The sequence below is a fragment of the Aspergillus versicolor genome (genome assembly GCF_001890125.1).
Source record: "Aspergillus versicolor CBS 583.65 unplaced genomic scaffold ASPVEscaffold_1, whole genome shotgun sequence".
Lineage (NCBI taxonomy): Eukaryota > Fungi > Ascomycota > Eurotiomycetes > Eurotiales > Aspergillaceae > Aspergillus > Aspergillus versicolor.
The window spans coordinates 2,153,654-2,171,743 of record NW_024467524.1 but is presented as its reverse complement, the minus strand read 5'-3'; the positions used below and the strand labels follow the sequence as shown (position 1 = coordinate 2,171,743).

The following is an 18,090-nucleotide window of genomic DNA, read 5'->3' as shown; positions in this document are numbered from 1 at the left end:
TCCCCTCCGCCGCTGCCTCAGACTCAACGCGCTATACTTATAGTATTATTGAAAGAACAATACCGAAAGTCAACTCAATATCTATAAGGTATCTTCTATCATGTATCTATCATTTAATTCTATATATCCATCTACCAAATTATTTAGTCCATCCCAACCGGCCCCTCCCCCGCCGCAAGATTACACTGCCTAAACAACCTCACCTCCCCCTCCCCAAACGCCCCAACAACAGAATGCAGCACCCCACGGTTATGGAAGAGCACCAAGTCCCCCTCTTCCCAGTCATGCGGATACACAAACCGCGGACTAATCGCCGGCCGCTGCATGCCGTACACGATATCCCTCACTTGCTTGAGATCGTCAATCACCGTCCCGTCGGCAAGATGGATCTTGCGCACGGCGGAAGGGTGGATCTGTAGCGCCGGCTTGCCGGTTACGGGGTTCTTCCAGACCATAGGCAGGATCTGGATTTTGGATTCGTCGATAACTGGCAGGGAGGAAGGGGGGAGTTCGAGATTTTCGGTGTGTAGCCCTAGTCCTGTGGGGAGGGAGCGTGCGGGGGACATCCAGATGTATCTGCGTTAACTGGTTAGTCGAGATAACTGGATGGAATGGGTGGATGGGACGGGTGGATGGGACGGGACGCACGGATGAGCTGCGTACTCGATGCGACTGCTCAATGCAAACTCCTTATCTTCCTCAGAGAGGAGATTGAACATGCGCTCGCCGCTGACGAAGGCTGTTGTGCCGAGGGGGACATCGAGGGTCTCATCAGATCCGTCATCGTACCGGAGTGTCTGACGGCGTCCTTTAGGTACACGTACAGCTAGTAGCGTCGTTACGTGCGGCGGATAAAGGTCGTACAGCGCTGCATCGATATGCCAGCGGTAAAAGCGGGTGAAGTCGTAGTCATCTTCGTCTGGGATGGCATCGCGGTGGAAGGTGCGGTGGTGGGGGTGTTTGAGCTGGATGTTCTCAAGGCCCTCGTAGGAGTCGACGAAGCCGTGGCCGATGACCTGGACTTGGGGCTGGTGGGGGACGGTTTTCAGGTCTGGGTGGAGGATGCTGCGTTTGGCGTCGAGGGTCTTGCCGTGCCCGTACTGCGAGGCGGAGGGGTCGAAGCGCTGGGTGAGTTCGTACTGGGCTTTTGGGGTGAGGTGGTGTTGGTTTTTCACGACCACGACGAGATGTTTATACAGGGCGTCGCTTATTGTTTTGAAGACGTCGTCTGGTTATGTTAGTACTAAAGTGCAGCTGAGAAAGGGGTTGTACCTGTCAAGTTTTCCAGGTCAGCATTGGTAACGACTGCGCCAAAGTCGATATCGGACCCCGCTGGTGGCGTCAGAGGTTCAACTACAGGTGCAGGCATTTGCGAATGTGCTCCAAACTCGTCGCGGTCACGAACTGAAGCACGGCAGCAAAGAATACTTATAATTATTGGCGACGGCTTCCCCCGCAGCGGGATCCGCCGATGATCGCTTATCGATGCTTATCGAGCGGATTATCTTATCTTCTGCGGCGAACGCCGTCAATTATTGGTTGATTTACGTGAATTATTGAGTCGGATTCAATATCAGAAATGCAGACATACTTCTCTCCTCATTTAGGCTAAATTGCTGAGGCTCGAGAATAAGCTTTGTCCCTGAACAACCCTGTGCAAGAATAGTATGCTGTGTCCATTGAATAGATGAAACAGAGACCAATTCGACTAAATCAAGGAAGTCCCCAACCCCTTCCAAGACAATAAGCCATCAATCTCCTGTCGCATTCCACACAGTACACGTACGCAAGAAAGTTCGCTCGGTCCAGTGATCATACTGGCGATCCCGGCCATTCCCGCCAAGCAACAAAGCCGAGACTTCCATTGGACAGGCACCGATCAGCTTATCCTGTTGTAGTTTAGCTCCCCCTTGGCGACAGGGATCTTGCGAGCCTAAACCATTTTAAGCTCAACATTTACAGCCCCATCGCAAGCTCTCCGAATAGGTCTCTCCAGTCCACCTTGTAAAACAAATAGTTGACTCATTCCTGCGAGCCATTATGTCGCACCGCCTGTTCAATGACGACATGGAGAGGGCAGGGATGGCCTATAAATCAGACACCCTTCCCACCTCCAACGCAGATTCTTCTACAATCCCAATCCTCAAACAAAATGGTATCGTTAAAGACCGTCCAAGCATCCAACGCCCGCCTCCGGGCAATCCCAAACTTAACCACCCTCTTCGTCGGCGGCACCAGTGGCATCGGCCAGAGCACCCTGCGCCAGCTCGCCCGACACGCCGACAGCCCTACAGCGTACATCGTCGGTCGCAGCCAAGCTCGCGCGACACCCTTCCTATCCGAACTGCAGCAAACAAACCCCAAGGGCCGCTTCCACTTCATCGAAGCAGACGCATCCCTTGCGCGCAATGTCGACGCGGCATGCAAAGAAATCCTCGCCAAGGAGAAACACTTGAACTTCCTCTTCATGACGCCTGGGGGGATTTCCCTCGGCGGGCGAAACGGTGCGCCACACAACCCTTAATATATACAGGTTACATCACTAACAAGTATAACCAGAAACAATCGAAGGAATAGATCACCTCTTTTCCCTCCGCTACTACGCCCGCATGCGCTTCATCCAGAACCTCCTCCCCTTACTCTCCTCAACACCCAGTTCAAGTCCAAGCAGGGTCATAAGCATCTACGGCGGCGGGTTCGAATTCCCCATCAACACATCCGACCTCGATCTGAAACATACATTCTCTCTGTTAAACGCATACAAGCACTCCATCACCATGACCTCGCTGGCGATGGAGCATCTCGCGAAAACGAACCCGGCTGTGAGTTTTGTGCATGCATACCCGGGTCTTGTGGGGACGAACATCTACAATAATAGTTTCCCGGCACCTGTGGCGGCGGTTTATAATTATGCCATGTGGCCGCTCATGTGGCCGTTTTCGGTTGATCTGAAAGAGGCCGGGGAGAGGCATTTGTTTCATTTGGCGTCCGGGAGGTATCCTGCTAGAGATGCGGTTCCGGTTGATGAGGAGGAGGTGGCGACGGGGATTACGGGGGAGAAAGGGGGTGGTGCGTATTTGTTGGATTGGAAGGGGGATGTTAGGAGCAGTGCGAAGATTCTGGAGCAGTACCGTGAGCAGGGTGTTGCGGAGATGGTTTGGAGGCATACGGAGGGGCTGTTGGAGGAGGCTGTTAGGCGGTGATTTCATGTAATAAAAGGTGTATATAGATTTAATGTTTTTTAGTTAAGGAGTTCCATCTACTGTGCTCTCAGGACTTCTTGGAATGTATGAAAAATAATTAATAAAATTGCATAAAAACAGCGTAGTCTCATAAAAATAAAAGGTTAACAGACAAGCATTGTCGAACCCAACGAAGATTACATCCATCAGATCAAGAGTATCGCAAGAGTGCCAAGCTGACACGCTATTGATGACACCTCGGCCCGATTCTATTCTGTGGGGTATTCTTGTGAACCAATTTAATTGAAACGATTAGACTCACCGACACTGACTCTGTAGCCTCCAACAGGAGTAGTTTTATCGATACATCAGAATAAACATGAACCCTTTTCAGTGCCGTTACATGCGGGAAGACCAGTAGGGCTGATTAGCGCCAAGACATGAACACACTCAGCGTAACCAGATACTAGGCTTGGGGTTTATTATATTAATACTATTGTATATTTTCTTCCTTGCATTAATTGACTGTGAAATGTGGTCTACCAACGAGTAATACAGAATACAGATTATAGTACTGTTATTGATGCCTGAGGGTTATTTCCATCGTGTTTCAACTATCCATGTGAACTGCCTCAGGCATATCAGTTCGTATAAATGGTTTATTATACATGCATAACTGAGATGCGGGCTATTTTGTCTTATTTCGTGGTCTTGCTGGCTTCCTGCTCTAGACTCGCTTATGCCATATCCCATTCTGCCCTGGCGTGCTTGGCGATACGGCTGGACGGAGCGAACTCCGTTAGTGTGTGTGAGATGCAGACTGAATGACCCCTGCAGGTTGTGCCTCCTGTTATTACTGCTGGATTTATTGGCCATGGCGTCTGCTTTAACAGGTCGGTCGGCCAGCCATCGACCAACCCAGCCAGCGCCGTCCGCATCTGGCAGAGAGGAATCCCCCGTGTCCGTTTTGTCCACGGATGCTGCTCTGGCCTGGTTTCGCTTGTTCGGGACGAGATCCTGTCTGCGTTCTTGATGCCATAGTCTGGGGAGATAAAAGGGGCCATGTCCCCGACATCCTGGACCCTGACACAACCTCCAGTCTTGCTCCACTGTCCAAGACTTGGTCGCTTTCGCTATGGCTAACGACGAGAAAAGAGAGTCCCATGAAGCCGGGGGTTCGGTGAGTCGTCCTTGAGGGTGACCGTCTTCCACTTCTGACTTTGCAGGTCGATGAGAAAAATGTGCCGGTCGTATCCAAGGTGGCCATTGGAGATGAGGCCTTCCAGCAGGCCATGATCAAGGAGCCGCCCGGCGTATTCGAGTCGCCTGTTCTCATCCTGGCGAGCTTCGTGGCATTCTGCTGCTCAACAGCTAACGGCTATGACGGCTCGCTCTTTGGTACCTTGCTTTCCAGCGACATCTTTACGGCCTACTTTACTGTCGATAATGCCGGTCTATTCACAGGTACGTTTGATCCATTTTCATCTTCCATCAAGCTGACGGTCTAGGAATCGTCACGGCGATGTACCAGATCGGCTCGGTGGCAGCAATCCCCTTCGTCGGCCCAGCCATCGACACCTGGGGCCGTCGGGCTGGCATGTTCATCGGCGCGTTCATCATCATCATCGGCGTCATCATCCAAGTCACCTGCATCACCAGACCCGACACCACCAACCAGTTCATGGGCGGCCGGTTCTTCCTCGGATTCGGCGTCTCCATCATGTCCGCCGCCGGCCCTACCTACGTTATCGAGACAGCCCACCCCGCCCACCGCGGTGTTGTCGGAGGTCTGTATAACGTCATGTGGCCCGTGGGTGCCCTCGTCGCCAGCGGTGCTGCCCGCGGTGGCCTCGCTTACGCGGGAAACACATCCTGGATGATCCCCGTCGGTCTGCAGCTGATGTTCCCCTGCATTGTCGCCTTTGGCGCTTTCTTCCTCCCCGAGTCGCCGCGTTGGCTTTATACTCGTGGAAAGCGTGACCAAGCAGTCGCTTCGCTCACTCGATACCACGGCAGAGGGAACCCGGATAGCGAGTGGGTGAAGCTGCAGTTGATGGAGTATGAGCAGAGCTTGGAGATGGATGGGTCGGATAAGAGATGGTGGGATTACCGTGCCTTGTTCAAGGACCGTGGCTCTACCTATCGTATCCTGTGCAACTGCTTCGTGTCGCTGTTTGGACAGTGGGCTGGAAATGGTATGTCTGATTTCATCCTTCAAGCTCTGTACAGTAGCTAACAGTTTCAGGTATCGTGACGTACTATTTGAGTGCCTTCCTCGACACCGCCGGTATCCACGGCCAGGTCACCCAAATGAACGTCCAACTCGGCATGAGTGCCGTCCAGGTCGTCTTCGCCGCTGCTGGAGCCACAATCGTAGACAAGGTCGGTCGTCGTCCCATGCTGATCATCGTCAACATCGTCTGCTGCTTCTGCTGGATTGGTGTCATCGTCCCATCATCCATCGCCAACATCACCGATCTCGGCTCCGAGGCGCAAACAAATGCCGTCCTGCCGTCTGTTAGTAAGGCCGTGCTTGCCTGGGTTTATATCTTCCAGATCTGCTACTCGTTCGGCTGGACGCCGATGCAGGCGCTTTACCCGGTGGAGGTTGTCTCGTTTGAGATGCGTGCGAAGGGAATGGCCTTTTCCAGTCTCTTTACCCAGATTGGTATGCTGACTTCACTTTCCTTTGATTTTTCTTGCCCGATAAGTTTTACTGACTTGACTTGATAGGCCTACTGGTAAACCAGTTTGGTATCCCCGTGGCACTCGACAGAATCCACTGGAGGACATACGTCGTGTACTGCGTCTGGTGCATGGTCCAAGCCATTCTATTCTACTTTTTCATCCCTGAGACCAAGGGCAGAACTGTACGTCCCATACTACTTAAATACCTCCCTATCTCTATTGATGATGCTAATATGGGTCAACCAACAGCTCGAAGAACTCGACCATATCTTCCACTCCAAAAACCCCGTCAAGGAGTCGACTAAGAAGAAGAAACTCGATATCGACGCGAATGCCAATATTGTCCATATTGAGAGTACCGATAATGTGTCTAACCCTGCATAGGTGGCTGCTCGGCTCTTTTGGTTTTAATAAGAATCTTGTGAAGGGGGCAGTATGATTCAAAGATGTATTTTTGCTGAGATGTTGAGAGGTAGTGTGCTTTATTCTATTCTACTCTATTTATTATTATATATTTAAGAAATAGTTCGGAGGCGAGAGGCCAGTTATGGCTCTGGCTACAGTCATGAGAATGTTGGTTAGGTACGGCACTGGTCAGAAAATATCAAACCCACGTATCCATGTATCCAAATCCAAATAGTTATTCACGGAACAGGAGATTCAAGATCCGGAGCATCCGCCGCCTGATCGGTTATGTGTTTCGGTGTTTAGGTGTTTTAGGTATTTATTAGAGTCTTCTTGCCACCTCCTCTGACTGGTGGGAAAACTGTGTCTGACATTGGCTCAATCCTCACACCGCGGACCGTTTGGATTAAATTAGTGGTTTCGGAAGAAAAATGAGGATGGTTTCTTTTTCTCGTAATATTAATAGAGACTTTATTTATTGACGAAAATGGTCATTGGAAGAGTTACCTAGGTCAGCTCTAATTAGTGCTGGATGGCATAGCCCTAAATCTTCATGTCAACAGAAGCAGCTAATATATGTTGGTATTTCGGAAACCAAGGTCTCCAAAACACGGAGCTTGCCTGATTTAAGTCAGCTTGGACCAGGCGTTCGCGTGACAATGTATCAGTGTCGGTGCGGTTGTTACTTTGGTCGGGTGGCATTATATTGCTTCAGCTGTTTATCGAGACACATCCCGAAACATGCCGGGATTCATCCAAGCTGTCGCATTAAACCCCTAAAGTTGCTACGCAGCAAACTTGTCATAAAACCCCTTCAACCCCTCAAACTCCCTCTCTATAACAGCCACACGCGCCTCGCTCCTAGGCGTAATCCTAATCGGAAACCTCTTCGGACAGACCAGAAACCCACCCTCATACCCCGAGTCCACAGAACCATCCACCTTCTGTCCACCGTCCCTCTCAAAATCAAACGCCCAAACCAGCTTCGCAATATTAATCTTCAACGACGCCTCGGCCATGTTCTGCCCTGAACAGACCCGCCGTCCTGCACCCCAGCCATAGGACGTTCTGCGGTGTATGTCCAAATCAAGGATGTGTGTTGTGCCGTATTTATTTCCCAGCCAGCGGTCCGGGTTGAAGACGGCAGGACTGGAATACTCGGTCTCGTCATGATGGATGGCCCACGTGTTTGCGAAGAAGATTGTCCCTGCAGGGAAGATGTAGTTCTTGTATGTGTCTGTCTGGGTGAGCAGATGCGGGATTCCACCGGCTGCGACGGGTCTCCAGCGGAGGGTCTAACGGGATTATTAACAAGTGAAGGATGTACATATGTATGATAGTGATACCCACCTCATGCATACAAGCCTCAATATACGACAGATCTTCCAAATCCTGCATTGTAGGTGACCGCTCCAGTCCAACAACCCGATCAACATCCTCCTGGGCACGCTTCAACGCATCTGGGTTTTCAAGAACAGCCAGGAGAAACGACAATAACGTCGACGAGGTTGTGTCAGAGCCGGCCTCCATCAGAATCCCCCCCAGATACGCCGTATGTTCATCACTCAGCCCATTCTTGCCCTGATCTTCAATAAGCTTCTCCATAAAACACCCCGTCCTGATCCCGCTAATCATTCGCTGCTTAGTGGTGTTATAAAGCCGGAAATACAGCTCGCGCTGGTCCCGACGGATTTCTCTCGCCTTCCGCTTCCACGGCGCCAGACTCTCAGGGAGATACCGCAAGAACGGAATCGCATCGACAGGCGGCGCAGCGCCCGGTTCTAAAAGTGCGGTGAATCGGTTCTGCACATCGTACAGAGCCTGTACATTCGGCGAGTTAAACTCTTCGCCGCGCTGCCCAAAGACCGAGGCGAGGATGACGGCTGTTGTGTAGCGCTGGATGTGTTCGTAGTAGTCGTGCGGGGAGCGGAGGATGTCGAATATTGTCTGGGTGGCTTCGGCTTCTTGGATGGGGAGGATGCGGGCGAGAGAGCGCGGGGTGAAGAGGGCTTGGGATGCCTTGCGGAGGGACTTCCAGGTGTCCCCGTAGGGCGCGAAGAGGATGTGGGTGTTGTTTTTGCAGATGAGGGTGTTGGCGATGTAGTTGTTTGGACGAGAGGAGTAGATGTGGCTGCGTTTTTCGAGGAGTCTGGAGATGAGCACATATACAGATACTTATATAGTAATGGATGAAAGCTCACTCTTGAACGTCTCGCCAGTTATTGAGGACCACGACGTTTGCTGGGCCGAATTTGAGGCCGAGTATGGGACCGTATTGCTTGGTCCATTGGTGGAATCTATGCCATTAGTCCAGACCACAAATTAGAGGAAACACTGACAATGTGAATGCTTTTGACGGAGGAATCAGATTCAGATTCCCTATCAATGGCAGTGGCTTTGGGCCTGGGGGAAAGTTCTTCGGTCGCAGGCTAGCCCAGGTATACGGAGCGAGTGCCAGGGCTGGAGATATAATAATAGCTAGAAGTAACGAGACAAGCAAGATCCAGACATCGTTGCCGAGTGAGAGACCCATGATTACGATTAGGTCTGTTATGAGAGAGAAGAACATTGAACACTGAATTGTTTAATGAACCCCGCGCGGAGTACATCCACTAATATAGCGACACTAATGCATATTGACATGGATCAATGCCAAGATAGAATAATAGAAAAGGACAGCAATTAAGAGAGAAAAACAACCGCCCACGCCATGCCAAATACTTCGAGATATAAAATTCAAATGACGAAAGGTTCAGAGAAACATGGTCGTTAGCCTGTAGCTTCCATATATGCTCAAGGGCTTGACGATTGCGTTTGGGGCCGCAGAATCCAATCCAGGTCGTGATCTGGTACGGCCATGGGTTTTATGTCATCATCATCGCCTTCAAAGCGCAAGTCCAGGTTATTAAGTAGTCCAGATGCACTCATGGAGACGATACGGGCAAGGTGCCACGCCATTTCAAGCAAATAAAACCTTGACAATGGTAGTCGGACTGGATCAGACATGGTAAGAGTAAAAATGGACCCAGATATCACCCTTTACCCTGATTCTCGAAAGATGAAGCACTCTTCGACACTTTTAATGTTTCTTGTTGACAAAGGCTGTTGAATGATAGGTATGTTGCTGTCATATGTGTGGTTATACCGCGGCATCTCGTGGAATTCGAGGTTGAGCGGCAGCGATTTGCCGCACGAGATTTTCCGGGACATTGATTGATATTGGCCAGTTGACAAAAGGCCCAGAAGGGGACTGAAACCTCGAGTTCGTCTAAGATAACTTGAAGCTTCCGTAACACTGCAGTGCGTCCCGGGGAGCGCTCGCTGAAATTTTCATCATAATTCGTCGCTGAGATGGTGGTTCTGTGGTTTGGGGAGTTTTCGGTAATAGACATACCGTCCATGTCCGGACATGGTTCGATGTTATTTCTCCCTTGGATTCTGGCTGAGGAATGATATGTAGATGGAGTGGTGGTTCTCAGTCGATCAGTGGAGCGAGAGAATGACGGAATCTGAGGTGAGTGGACAGACCGTCATGTGTTGTGGGCCGTCAGGTGACACTCTATCTGTCATTGGATCCAGAGGATTATGTCATGTCTTTAAACGAGCGATGATGGCTCAAGTAAATATTGGCAACTATCTACCTGCTCCCATCTCAGAATGGCCAGTCTCCCAAGTCTAAGTGAATCAATTCTTCTATATCTAAAGCATCCAATACTTGTTCAAGCAGTCTCGAATTTGGACTTGTCCCCTCGCAGCCGATGGCCCTGCAGATGCAAAAACACCGTCGGGAAGAAACTCACACCCATAATCAACGCCGTCACCACCCCAGAGCTGTTTGCAACTCCCACGCTCTCGAACATGGACGTGAACCTGCACAGTCAGTCAATATATCAAATATACGCGAATAGGGAAAGGTAGGTAGGGTTACCAAAACGGCCCAATAAACCCCCACGTCGACCTCACAAAGTTAATAAACACACCCACACCCCCCGCATCAGCAGGATAACTATCCACCGCATAAGTCGTGAGCACCGTGGTAACAACCTGATTCCCAAACGCCGCAATCCCCGTGCCCACAACCGGCGAGACAACCCAGCTTCCGCCTGCCTGCTCCGTGCAAACCAGAAAACACAACCATACCGGCAATCGTCACCAGGAACCCGAAATAGCTCAGCCACAGCCGGAATTCGGGGGGTGGTCTGGTGTTGTTGGGGAGTTTGCGGGCGCGCGTGCTCATCCACAGATCGGACATGTAGCCGCCCATTTGCTCGCCTAGCAGCGAGCCGATGATCAGGCCGAGGAATTGCAGGCCGAGTTGTTCGGCGTTGAGGGCGAACTTTTGCTGCAGGAGTTGAGGGACTTCGACGGAGTTGAGGACCGAGGCGAAGAGGAAGACCATGCTGTAGGCGACTGCGGCGAGGAGGACAGGGATGTTGGTGAAGAGGGAGAGAGGGCGCAGGAATTCGGACGCCGTGAAGGGGGTCGAGTCGATGCGTGCGAGGGTGAGATATTCATGTTTGAAAGGGGTCGACGACGGGCCGATGTATCGTGTTTCAGGCCCGAAGAAGAGGTATAGGATGAATTGGCATGCGTTGGTCTGGTCTGTTAGCTTAAGGCTGATACAGCATTGATGGATATGCGGCACGTACAATGGCCAGGACCCAGTAGATCCAGCGATATCCCACTCTCTCGGCGACGAAGCCGAAGATAAACGGCCCAACCGGGACTCCTAGGGTCACCATGACGGTCCAGATCCCCATGTACGCCGCGCGCTGGTGCTTGAAGAAAGTCTCCATAACGACTGCACTGCCGAGGGCCATGGCAGGCGAAATGAAGAACGCCACCAGGGCCCGACAGGCAGCCATTGAGGCATAGTCTGGACTTTTGGCGCAGCCAACGTTACACACACAGCTGAGAACCAGGGACATGAGGAAGATCGGACGACGACCGAACCGATGGGACAGCGGTTTCCAGAGCAGCGGAGCGCCGCCGAGGATGGCGATCTGGAGGGAGGTGAGATAGCTGACGCGCTGAATAGAGACACCGACGTCTTCGGCGATGGCTTCGTAGGCTGGGATGATGGCCGCTGCGGTGAAGGTGCCCATGCAGGCGTGGAAGGCGACGAGAGCTAGGTTGAAAATTTTCTTTTTTTTGTTAGATTCGAGCTTCAACTGTTGATTTCACTTACCTTCCACTGAGGCCAGTTGTATGGATCAGCCGGGTCCATGCTGGGGATTGGATCGAGGTCGATGGTGCCATGACGCTGTAGCAGATACGCCTGGTGCTGCTCTGACAGAGAACTGGTTTCGATGGTGTTTATGCCTGCTTCCTCCACGCAGGAGGACTGTGTCTTGTCCAGCGTGTTCATATTGTGGTTGTCCAACATGCGACCAGGGGTTGGGGCCAGCCACCTCTATAACAGCGACTTGGAGTCGCGGGGGATTCACAGCGGTGGGTCGCTGCTGTCATTCTGGTATCGGAACCTGGAGAATCAACAGGGGGTCCGGGGTTGGCAAGCAAGATCTGTCCTATCCCGAGCCCTAATTGTGCTGCCGGTGGAGATGGCGAAGTCGGTCGGTAGATGGGCACAGTCGCCAATGCCGACTCCAAGCTTTAACCAAGCATCCTGCGAGGCTTGACTGTTTGGGGTTATTCCGAGGTCTGGATTCCAACTGCCGATGAGATTTCCGGCTGGTTGTATTTGGTCAGCATTATAGATCGTGATATACGCTGAGTATTGATTTCTGAATATAACCTGTCTAAGATATATCCCAACCCAGCACTCCATTGAATGGGTCGTCGTAATCCATCGGATATAAAACAGCGGATTATGTACAAAACGACTTGCATCGCAAGCTGAGACGTTATTAGCACCAGTGAGTGAAGCCAGCTCATACAAATCATGTTTTCGGGACGTTTAGTCCCGTTAATTCATGAAGAATAAGACCGTTGTATACAGAAGTGATTGGTGTAGCCAGACTGAGACAACGTTCCAACTTAAGACACTGGACTTTAGTAACGAAATTGAAACAACTATCCCAGCGAAATTATCTAGTTTTATACCAAAAATGATACCGTTAGCATAGAGTATTACAGTTTTCTCGCCCAGTGGCGCGAGGATCCGCTGACCGTTGGAACTGAATTTAGGGCTAGAGTCTAGAGCAGCACAGGATGTAAACCGGGCACTTTAAATCGTAGAATTATACGATGGACTAATTATTAAACTCGTCGATACTTCCAGATTACCAGATATATTGATTATACCAGATAGATGCGTATTGTTGAGGATCAACACACAAACACCGCCTGGTTGCCCATAACCTCGCTCTACAGCAGTTAGCCTATAACCAGAACAAGTAGAAAAAAATTAAAAAATAAAAAAGAGGAATACCATATAAACCAAATTTCTCACAACAACTCTCCAATTCCCATCCTCCTGTCTCCGCCACAAATCCTGATACTGCCCATGCGCCGTCGCAACCTGCGCCGCCATCCTGCCACTCCTCCCAAAATGCGACGCCGTGAAGTACGTCACGCTGCGCGCCTCCAGCGGCGAGACGACATCGATGATCTGCGTGCCCAGGCTATGCTGCGTCGAAACACAGGCTAGACTAGCGCTGAGCGTGTCCTGGATGGAGTCCAGCGGGGTGAGGACGTTCAGGGGCGCCGAGTAGTTTGCGACAGCGTCGGGGGCGAAGATGGAGGATAGCGCGGCGAAGTCTTTCCCGTCGATGGCTAGCGGGTAGAGGGCGAGTGCATGGCGGATGGAGTCGGTGGTTGCTCGGTCGATTGTACGGGTGGAGGGGGAGGGGGAGGATGCGAAGATGGAGGGGAGGAGGGCGAGGGGGGTTGGTTCTGTTGGTTCTGTCGCAGTCCTGGTGGTGTCGATCGGTGGGGAGTCGAGCTTGGTATTGACATTAATTCCGATAGCAATGCCGGTATCAAGGTCCTGGATGGCGAGAGACAGACTGCACCAGCTGAGCAGGAGGGTTGGGTAGAGGAGGAAACGCATTGTGCGATGACAGGTCAGATCGGGGGGTTTGCTGGAGAGCTGGGAGGGTCCTGGGTTTTGTACTGGAACCTCTTCCCTTGGGCTTCGAGACTCGACGGACTCGCCGGATTCCAACTAGGGATCTGGCTTAAGTGACAGGGGAGACTGAAGGCCAATGGGGGCATTGGATAGGGCTGTAGCAGTTAGCGGGCGACTAGTGCTGCGTGCCGCCAACATGACAGCTGCAGAGCCCACTCCACCGCGTCGTGGGCCGTCCGGGATTGCCGCTGATGGGTCCATTTTATCTATGCAAGGTGATCTATCATATCGGGCTGTGTTGGATCTTCTGGTTGGCGCAGACTCACTCCTCGTGCGGGCGATCCGGCCGGAGCAGCAGATGAAACCCTAAGAGCCCGACGACTGATCGAATCAACATCTAGTCCACGATGTTCATGATTCATGCACCAGACATGCATCGCAGACCCCTGGCTCATTTATATCAGATGCTGCCCAACATGGCCATGGCCTGCGCCGGTTCTTGCAGTGCATGACCAGATCGTACCATGGCCTCGCCCTACATCTCCCAGCAGGGTCTCTCAGTATGCTTAACCAGCAGTCTTATACGAGGTACCGCTACTAACCGTCCAGGCCCTAATGTGGATCGGAATCATCCTATCCATAATCTTCGTCGCCATCCGCACGCACGTCCAGTACCGCTACAGCGGCCGCTTCTTCATCAACGACTACTGGATCTTCTTCGCCATCGTCTGCCACCTCGCCACTGCAATCGTCTACCAGATCGCCATCCCGCCCATGTACGAGGTCCAGGGCTTTAACTACCAGACGCAGACCATGGACGCCGCGTTCATGGACCGCGCCTCGCTCTTCCTCCGTCTGCAGTTCGCCGTCGACTTCCTGCTCTGGACGACCCTGTGGACGGTCAAGTTCTCGCTGCTCTCGTTCTTCTGGCGCCTGTTTGACTCGGTGCGCTCGCCGATGAAGATCTTTTGGTGGACGATGTGTGCTGTTACCGCTTCAACGTGGGTGACCCTCGTGGTGCTGCAGAACTTTGCCTGTGATCCCATTCGGAATTTCTTTACCCTAGGTACCACCTGCATTATGAAAGTATCATATGTGTATACTGATGGAAATAGGGAAGTGCAGCTCCGCGCGAGACGTCTACTACTCCAACCTCGTCTTCAAGTTCACCGTCGGCACTGATATCGCTGGCGACATCCTGAGTACCCCCCCCCTTAATTCACCAACAATCAACAGGGTTAATCAAACTAACATCTCCTATAGTAATGATAATCCCATTCCCCCTCCTACGCACGCTCCAAATCCCACCCCGGAAGAAATACGTCCTGGCAGCAATCTTTTCCCTCCCCTTGATTCCAATCATATTCGCCGTTCTGCGTCTGGTCATCGCAAACCCAGACAGCGGTAACGTCGACCCCATCAAGTTCCAGCTGTACAGCATGCTCGAGAACTCGTCCGCAATCGTCACCTCATGTCTGCCCTCGCTGCGTCTGTTCGTTGCCAAGCAGGGTTCTGGCCTTGGATCGCTCTCTTATCGGTATCGGTCGAGGTCTAAATATAATAAGAATCGGTATCCGGGGTATAACCTGGGAGGGGAGTATGTGGGTGGTGGGCAGGGGGATTTCTTTGGGAATAGTGGCGTGCATGGACATGGGGATGGACATGGGGATGGTGGTGTCGGTGCTAGGAGGAGTCGGAGTCGCTGTGAGTCGACGGTGGAGGTGTTTGGGATGGAGACGATGGGGAGCAATACACTAATAGATGAAGATGCAGGCACGGATAATTCTAGCGAGAGTCGGAGAGGGATTGTTGGGGGGAGCAGGGGCGTCCTTGTTACCAGGGGATTTTCGGTGCAGTGATGCTGCTTGTATAGATTGCATAATATCATATTCATAGATTCATATATTTTGGTCAAATTCTTTCATGACGGTCTAAAGCAAACACAAACCATCTACAGTCGCTAAACTGAATTCACTTTGGGTCGGACCTCAAGATGACTGAGGTCGTGGGCTCCCTGGAACGTCTTGGTGATCTCCTCGAGGCATCCCGCAGCTGCCGCGAAGAATCCGAGGAAACTCTTGCTGGGCGTGATAACGCGGCTCAGGTACTCCGGGTGGAACTGAACACCAACATACCATCGGTGGTTCTTCAGTTCGATGACTTCCATTCGCTTGCCGGACTCATCCTTTCCAATGAACGAGAGACCGGCGCTCTCCAGGCTTTCCACCAGATCCGGGTTCACTTCGTAGCGGTGACGGTGGCGCTCCCAGATCTCCTGCTTGTTACCGTACAGCTTGCGGAACTTGGACCATTCTGTGCCCTCCTGGAAGAGCGTCGGCCGCTTACCAAGCCGCATGGTACCTCCCATCTTCGATTTATCGATTTCCGGCATGTAGACGATGGCAGGCTGTTCACTCTCTTCATTGAACTCGGCGCTGTCCGCTTGTTTCATATCGCAGATGTTGCGGGCGTATTCGATAACAGCGACCTGCAAACCAAGGCAGATGCCAAGGAAGGGGACGTTCTTTGTACGCGCCCATTCGGCACACTTAACCATCCCCTCGGTACCCCGCTGACCGAAACCACCCTACTCCGATGTTAGATCAAATACAGTGAAAATAGAATCAAACTTACCGGGATGAGAATGCCGTCCGCTGTAGAAACAGCGTGCCAAGCCTTGTAGTATTCGGCCGGGTTTTCTTGTTGGTGGTCCTCCTCCAAATGTGAGGACTCTACCCAGACCAGATTGAGTTTCTTCTGGCAGTGCATAGCGGCATGTTCCAGTGCCTTTGTTACACTCAGATACGAGTCGTGTAGACTCGTATACTTACCAACCAGCACAATTGAGACAGTGTCAAAGACATGGTCTTGGCTCATGGCGAGACCGTGCCATTTCTGCCACATAATCTTGCCCTGTTCCACATATTTGTCCTCAATGCGAATGGTGTTGATCTCAAGTAGTTCCTTGAGTGTGTTCAAAAACCCTTGTGTTTCTAGGAGGATGGGTACCTGGTAAGTTGTCGACACGTTGTGGACGCCAACTACCTGGTCCCGCTCCACTTGGCAGGTATTGGCGATCTTGCGGATCGTCGATTCCTCCAATGGAGTTTCACAGCGGCACGCGATCAGATCAGGTCTGAGGCCACCACTGCGAACATCACTGATGGCGCGTTGGGTAGGCTTGGTCTTTTGCTCCGACCCAATCAGAGGCACATAACTGACATGGATCTGGAGGAAGTTGGCCTTTCCGACGCGTCGTTGAAGCTGGCTCATAGCTTCAACGAACGGAGCACTTTCAATATCTCCAACTAAACATAAGTAATTAGTAGCGTTCAAAAAATGACGCGTAAATCCGAGTCTACTTACCAGTTCCTCCCAACTGCACGCGTAAGTCATAGTTAGCCCAAGCATACTATAGCTTCGGCAGTCGGCTTACCTCAACTATTAAACGTTAATAAAGAAAAAAAATAGACTTTCAAAGGAAGAACATACTGATGCAAACGTCAGGTTCCCTTCCGGACTCATCGATAGGAACCCTAGCGACTCTCTCAACCCACTATCGACAACCGTTAACCCAGTCCCACAACACGGATGAATAGAATACTGACGTTCTGAATTTCGTTGGTGAGGTGCGGCACAATTTGAACTAGCCAAGTCAGCCCCATAATCCATACACACAGGCCAAAGCACAGTCGTACCCGTCTTCCCCAAGTAGTCGCCCCGGCGCTCCTTCTCAATTACATGTTGGTAGATTTTGCCCGTTGTGATGTTATTATCTCTGCCGAGCGTAACCCCAAGATAGCGCTCGTAGTTTCCTAGATCCAAATCGGCTTCACCTCCATCGTCCAAGACGAAGCATTCTCCATGCCTTTCAAATGAGTCAGTTTATGCGGGGGGCAGGGAGGGGGCAATGGCCGGGATCGTACTCCAGAGGCTATAAACACACAAGTTAGATTCATTCACAAGGTAAATGTTGGGAGACGAGGCGGGTAAGACTCACGTTCATAAGACCGGCATCCGGGTTCAAGTAAGGATCGATCTTGATGCTCGAGACCGACAAGCCAGCGGTTTTCAAGAGCAACCCGGTGCTGCTTGCAATAATACCCTTTCCGACACCGGATATAACACCGCCGGAAACGAGGACATACTTCATCTTGGCGAATAAGGGTCTCAATGGCGGCCTTCCTGGCGAATACCAGGGAGGTAGTAGAAGGTTCAAAAAAATTGATACACGATACCGATAACCAAAATTCGTTCACCGCCTGGAAAAATATGCGGCAGAAAATGTGGGGTGGGCTGTTCCGCTTTGGGTAGATTTATGCCTGAGGCTGAACTTCCGTTTTGGATCCATCTTCATCCACGGTTGGAGAAATGTTACATATTTATAGTTTCAAGGGTTGCAATTGTTACAATATAGCTCGCTAGGTTGTGTCTTTTGACATTCACGACATCAGATTCGGTGGTATATTCTTTCCCCTCCAAGTCACCGACTGTCGAGAAGTTATGCATCTCTGATAATATGTATTATATTATATTTACACATGGCTGCCCCATAATGGGGGATATGTCTCATTCCATATATCATCACGGCATTATAGAGGTGTGGGTCCTTACCACAAGCCCCAAGAAGAGCTGTGGTTATGTTGAAGTATACGCTTTGAGCGATCAAACTAGATTGACAGTCTGGAATCAACCATGAGTGTAGCCTGACGGCACGAGCTCGGAGTCTGTTAATCATCGAAAAAGGTAGACAAGACAATATTGTTTCTCATCATTTTATTTTCT

General features: G+C 51.2%; 8 protein-coding genes across 8 annotated transcripts; 3 read left to right on the top strand and 5 right to left on the bottom strand.

The window, feature by feature from the left end:
* Window positions 1-92: 92 nt before the first annotated feature.
* On the bottom strand, window positions 93-1,391 carry ASPVEDRAFT_36005 (TauD/TfdA family dioxygenase). Its single transcript, XM_040811109.1, has 3 exons — window positions 1,276-1,391; window positions 649-1,231; window positions 93-576 (listed from the first exon to the last, which is right to left on the bottom strand). The coding sequence occupies exons 1-3, from the start codon at window positions 1,367-1,369 to the stop codon at window positions 144-146; spliced, it is 1,110 nt and encodes a 369-aa protein (XP_040662369.1). The 5' UTR covers window positions 1,370-1,391; the 3' UTR covers window positions 93-143.
* A 761-nt stretch (window positions 1,392-2,152) lies between these two features.
* On the top strand, window positions 2,153-3,203 carry ASPVEDRAFT_23609 (uncharacterized protein; the record flags this gene model as incomplete). The annotated part of the gene is made up of 2 exons (XM_040809566.1): window positions 2,153-2,504; window positions 2,560-3,203. 2 exons carry the CDS (start codon window positions 2,153-2,155, stop codon window positions 3,201-3,203), a joined length of 996 nt encoding a protein of 331 aa, XP_040662368.1.
* Window positions 3,204-4,317: 1,114 nt separating this feature from the next.
* On the top strand, window positions 4,318-6,254 carry ASPVEDRAFT_48760 (uncharacterized protein; the record flags this gene model as incomplete). The annotated part of the gene is made up of 6 exons (XM_040814070.1): window positions 4,318-4,362; window positions 4,442-4,646; window positions 4,691-5,377; window positions 5,428-5,850; window positions 5,916-6,052; window positions 6,120-6,254. 6 exons carry the CDS (start codon window positions 4,318-4,320, stop codon window positions 6,252-6,254), a joined length of 1,632 nt encoding a protein of 543 aa, XP_040662367.1.
* Window positions 6,255-7,060: 806 nt separating this feature from the next.
* Window positions 7,061-8,808, bottom strand: ASPVEDRAFT_78369 (cytochrome P450; the record flags this gene model as incomplete). The annotated part of the gene is made up of 4 exons (XM_040816534.1): window positions 7,061-7,570; window positions 7,626-8,424; window positions 8,477-8,572; window positions 8,615-8,808. The coding sequence occupies 4 exons, from the start codon at window positions 8,806-8,808 to the stop codon at window positions 7,061-7,063; spliced, it is 1,599 nt and encodes a 532-aa protein (XP_040662366.1).
* A 735-nt stretch (window positions 8,809-9,543) lies between these two features.
* On the bottom strand, window positions 9,544-11,643 carry ASPVEDRAFT_23606 (uncharacterized protein; the record flags this gene model as incomplete). Its single annotated transcript, XM_040809565.1, is given in 8 exon segments — window positions 9,544-9,635; window positions 9,670-9,784; window positions 9,804-9,838; window positions 10,076-10,145; window positions 10,260-10,378; window positions 10,416-10,884; window positions 10,925-11,419; window positions 11,464-11,643. 8 exon segments carry the CDS (start codon window positions 11,641-11,643, stop codon window positions 9,544-9,546), a joined length of 1,575 nt encoding a protein of 524 aa, XP_040662365.1.
* Window positions 11,644-12,563: 920 nt separating this feature from the next.
* On the bottom strand, window positions 12,564-13,287 carry ASPVEDRAFT_78367 (nuclear transport factor 2 family protein; the record flags this gene model as incomplete). The annotated part of the gene is made up of 2 exons (XM_040816533.1): window positions 12,564-12,602; window positions 12,667-13,287. The coding sequence occupies 2 exons, from the start codon at window positions 13,285-13,287 to the stop codon at window positions 12,564-12,566; spliced, it is 660 nt and encodes a 219-aa protein (XP_040662364.1).
* Window positions 13,288-13,829: 542 nt separating this feature from the next.
* On the top strand, window positions 13,830-15,164 carry ASPVEDRAFT_78366 (uncharacterized protein; the record flags this gene model as incomplete). The annotated part of the gene is made up of 4 exons (XM_040816532.1): window positions 13,830-13,865; window positions 13,915-14,371; window positions 14,421-14,507; window positions 14,569-15,164. 4 exons carry the CDS (start codon window positions 13,830-13,832, stop codon window positions 15,162-15,164), a joined length of 1,176 nt encoding a protein of 391 aa, XP_040662363.1.
* Window positions 15,156-17,499, bottom strand: ASPVEDRAFT_35997 (putative CTP synthase). Its single transcript, XM_040811108.1, has 6 exons — window positions 17,302-17,499; window positions 17,004-17,165; window positions 16,914-16,951; window positions 16,798-16,861; window positions 15,940-16,613; window positions 15,156-15,892 (listed from the first exon to the last, which is right to left on the bottom strand). Exons 1-6 carry the CDS (start codon window positions 17,456-17,458, stop codon window positions 15,266-15,268), a joined length of 1,722 nt encoding a protein of 573 aa, XP_040662362.1. The 5' UTR covers window positions 17,459-17,499; the 3' UTR covers window positions 15,156-15,265.
* Between the last annotated feature and the right edge of the window lie 591 nt (window positions 17,500-18,090).

Coding starts and splice junctions, on each gene's coding strand:
- ASPVEDRAFT_36005 (XM_040811109.1), bottom strand. CDS start 1,369: ATGCCTGCACCTGTAGTTGAACCTCTGACGCCACCAGCGGGGTCCGAT. Junction 1,232..1,275: donor TGCTGACCTGGAAAACTTGA/CAGGTACAACCC, acceptor TACTAACATAAC/CAGACGACGTCTTCAAAACA. Junction 577..648: donor ATCGAGTACGCAGCTCATCC/GTGCGTCCCGTC, acceptor CAGTTAACGCAG/ATACATCTGGATGTCCCCCG.
- ASPVEDRAFT_35997 (XM_040811108.1), bottom strand. CDS start 17,458: ATGAAGTATGTCCTCGTTTCCGGCGGTGTTATATCCGGTGTCGGAAAG. Junction 16,614..16,797: donor GGAACCTGACGTTTGCATCA/GTATGTTCTTCC, acceptor ACTTATGTTTAG/TTGGAGATATTGAAAGTGCT. Junction 15,893..15,939: donor CGGACGGCATTCTCATCCCG/GTAAGTTTGATT, acceptor ACATCGGAGTAG/GGTGGTTTCGGTCAGCGGGG.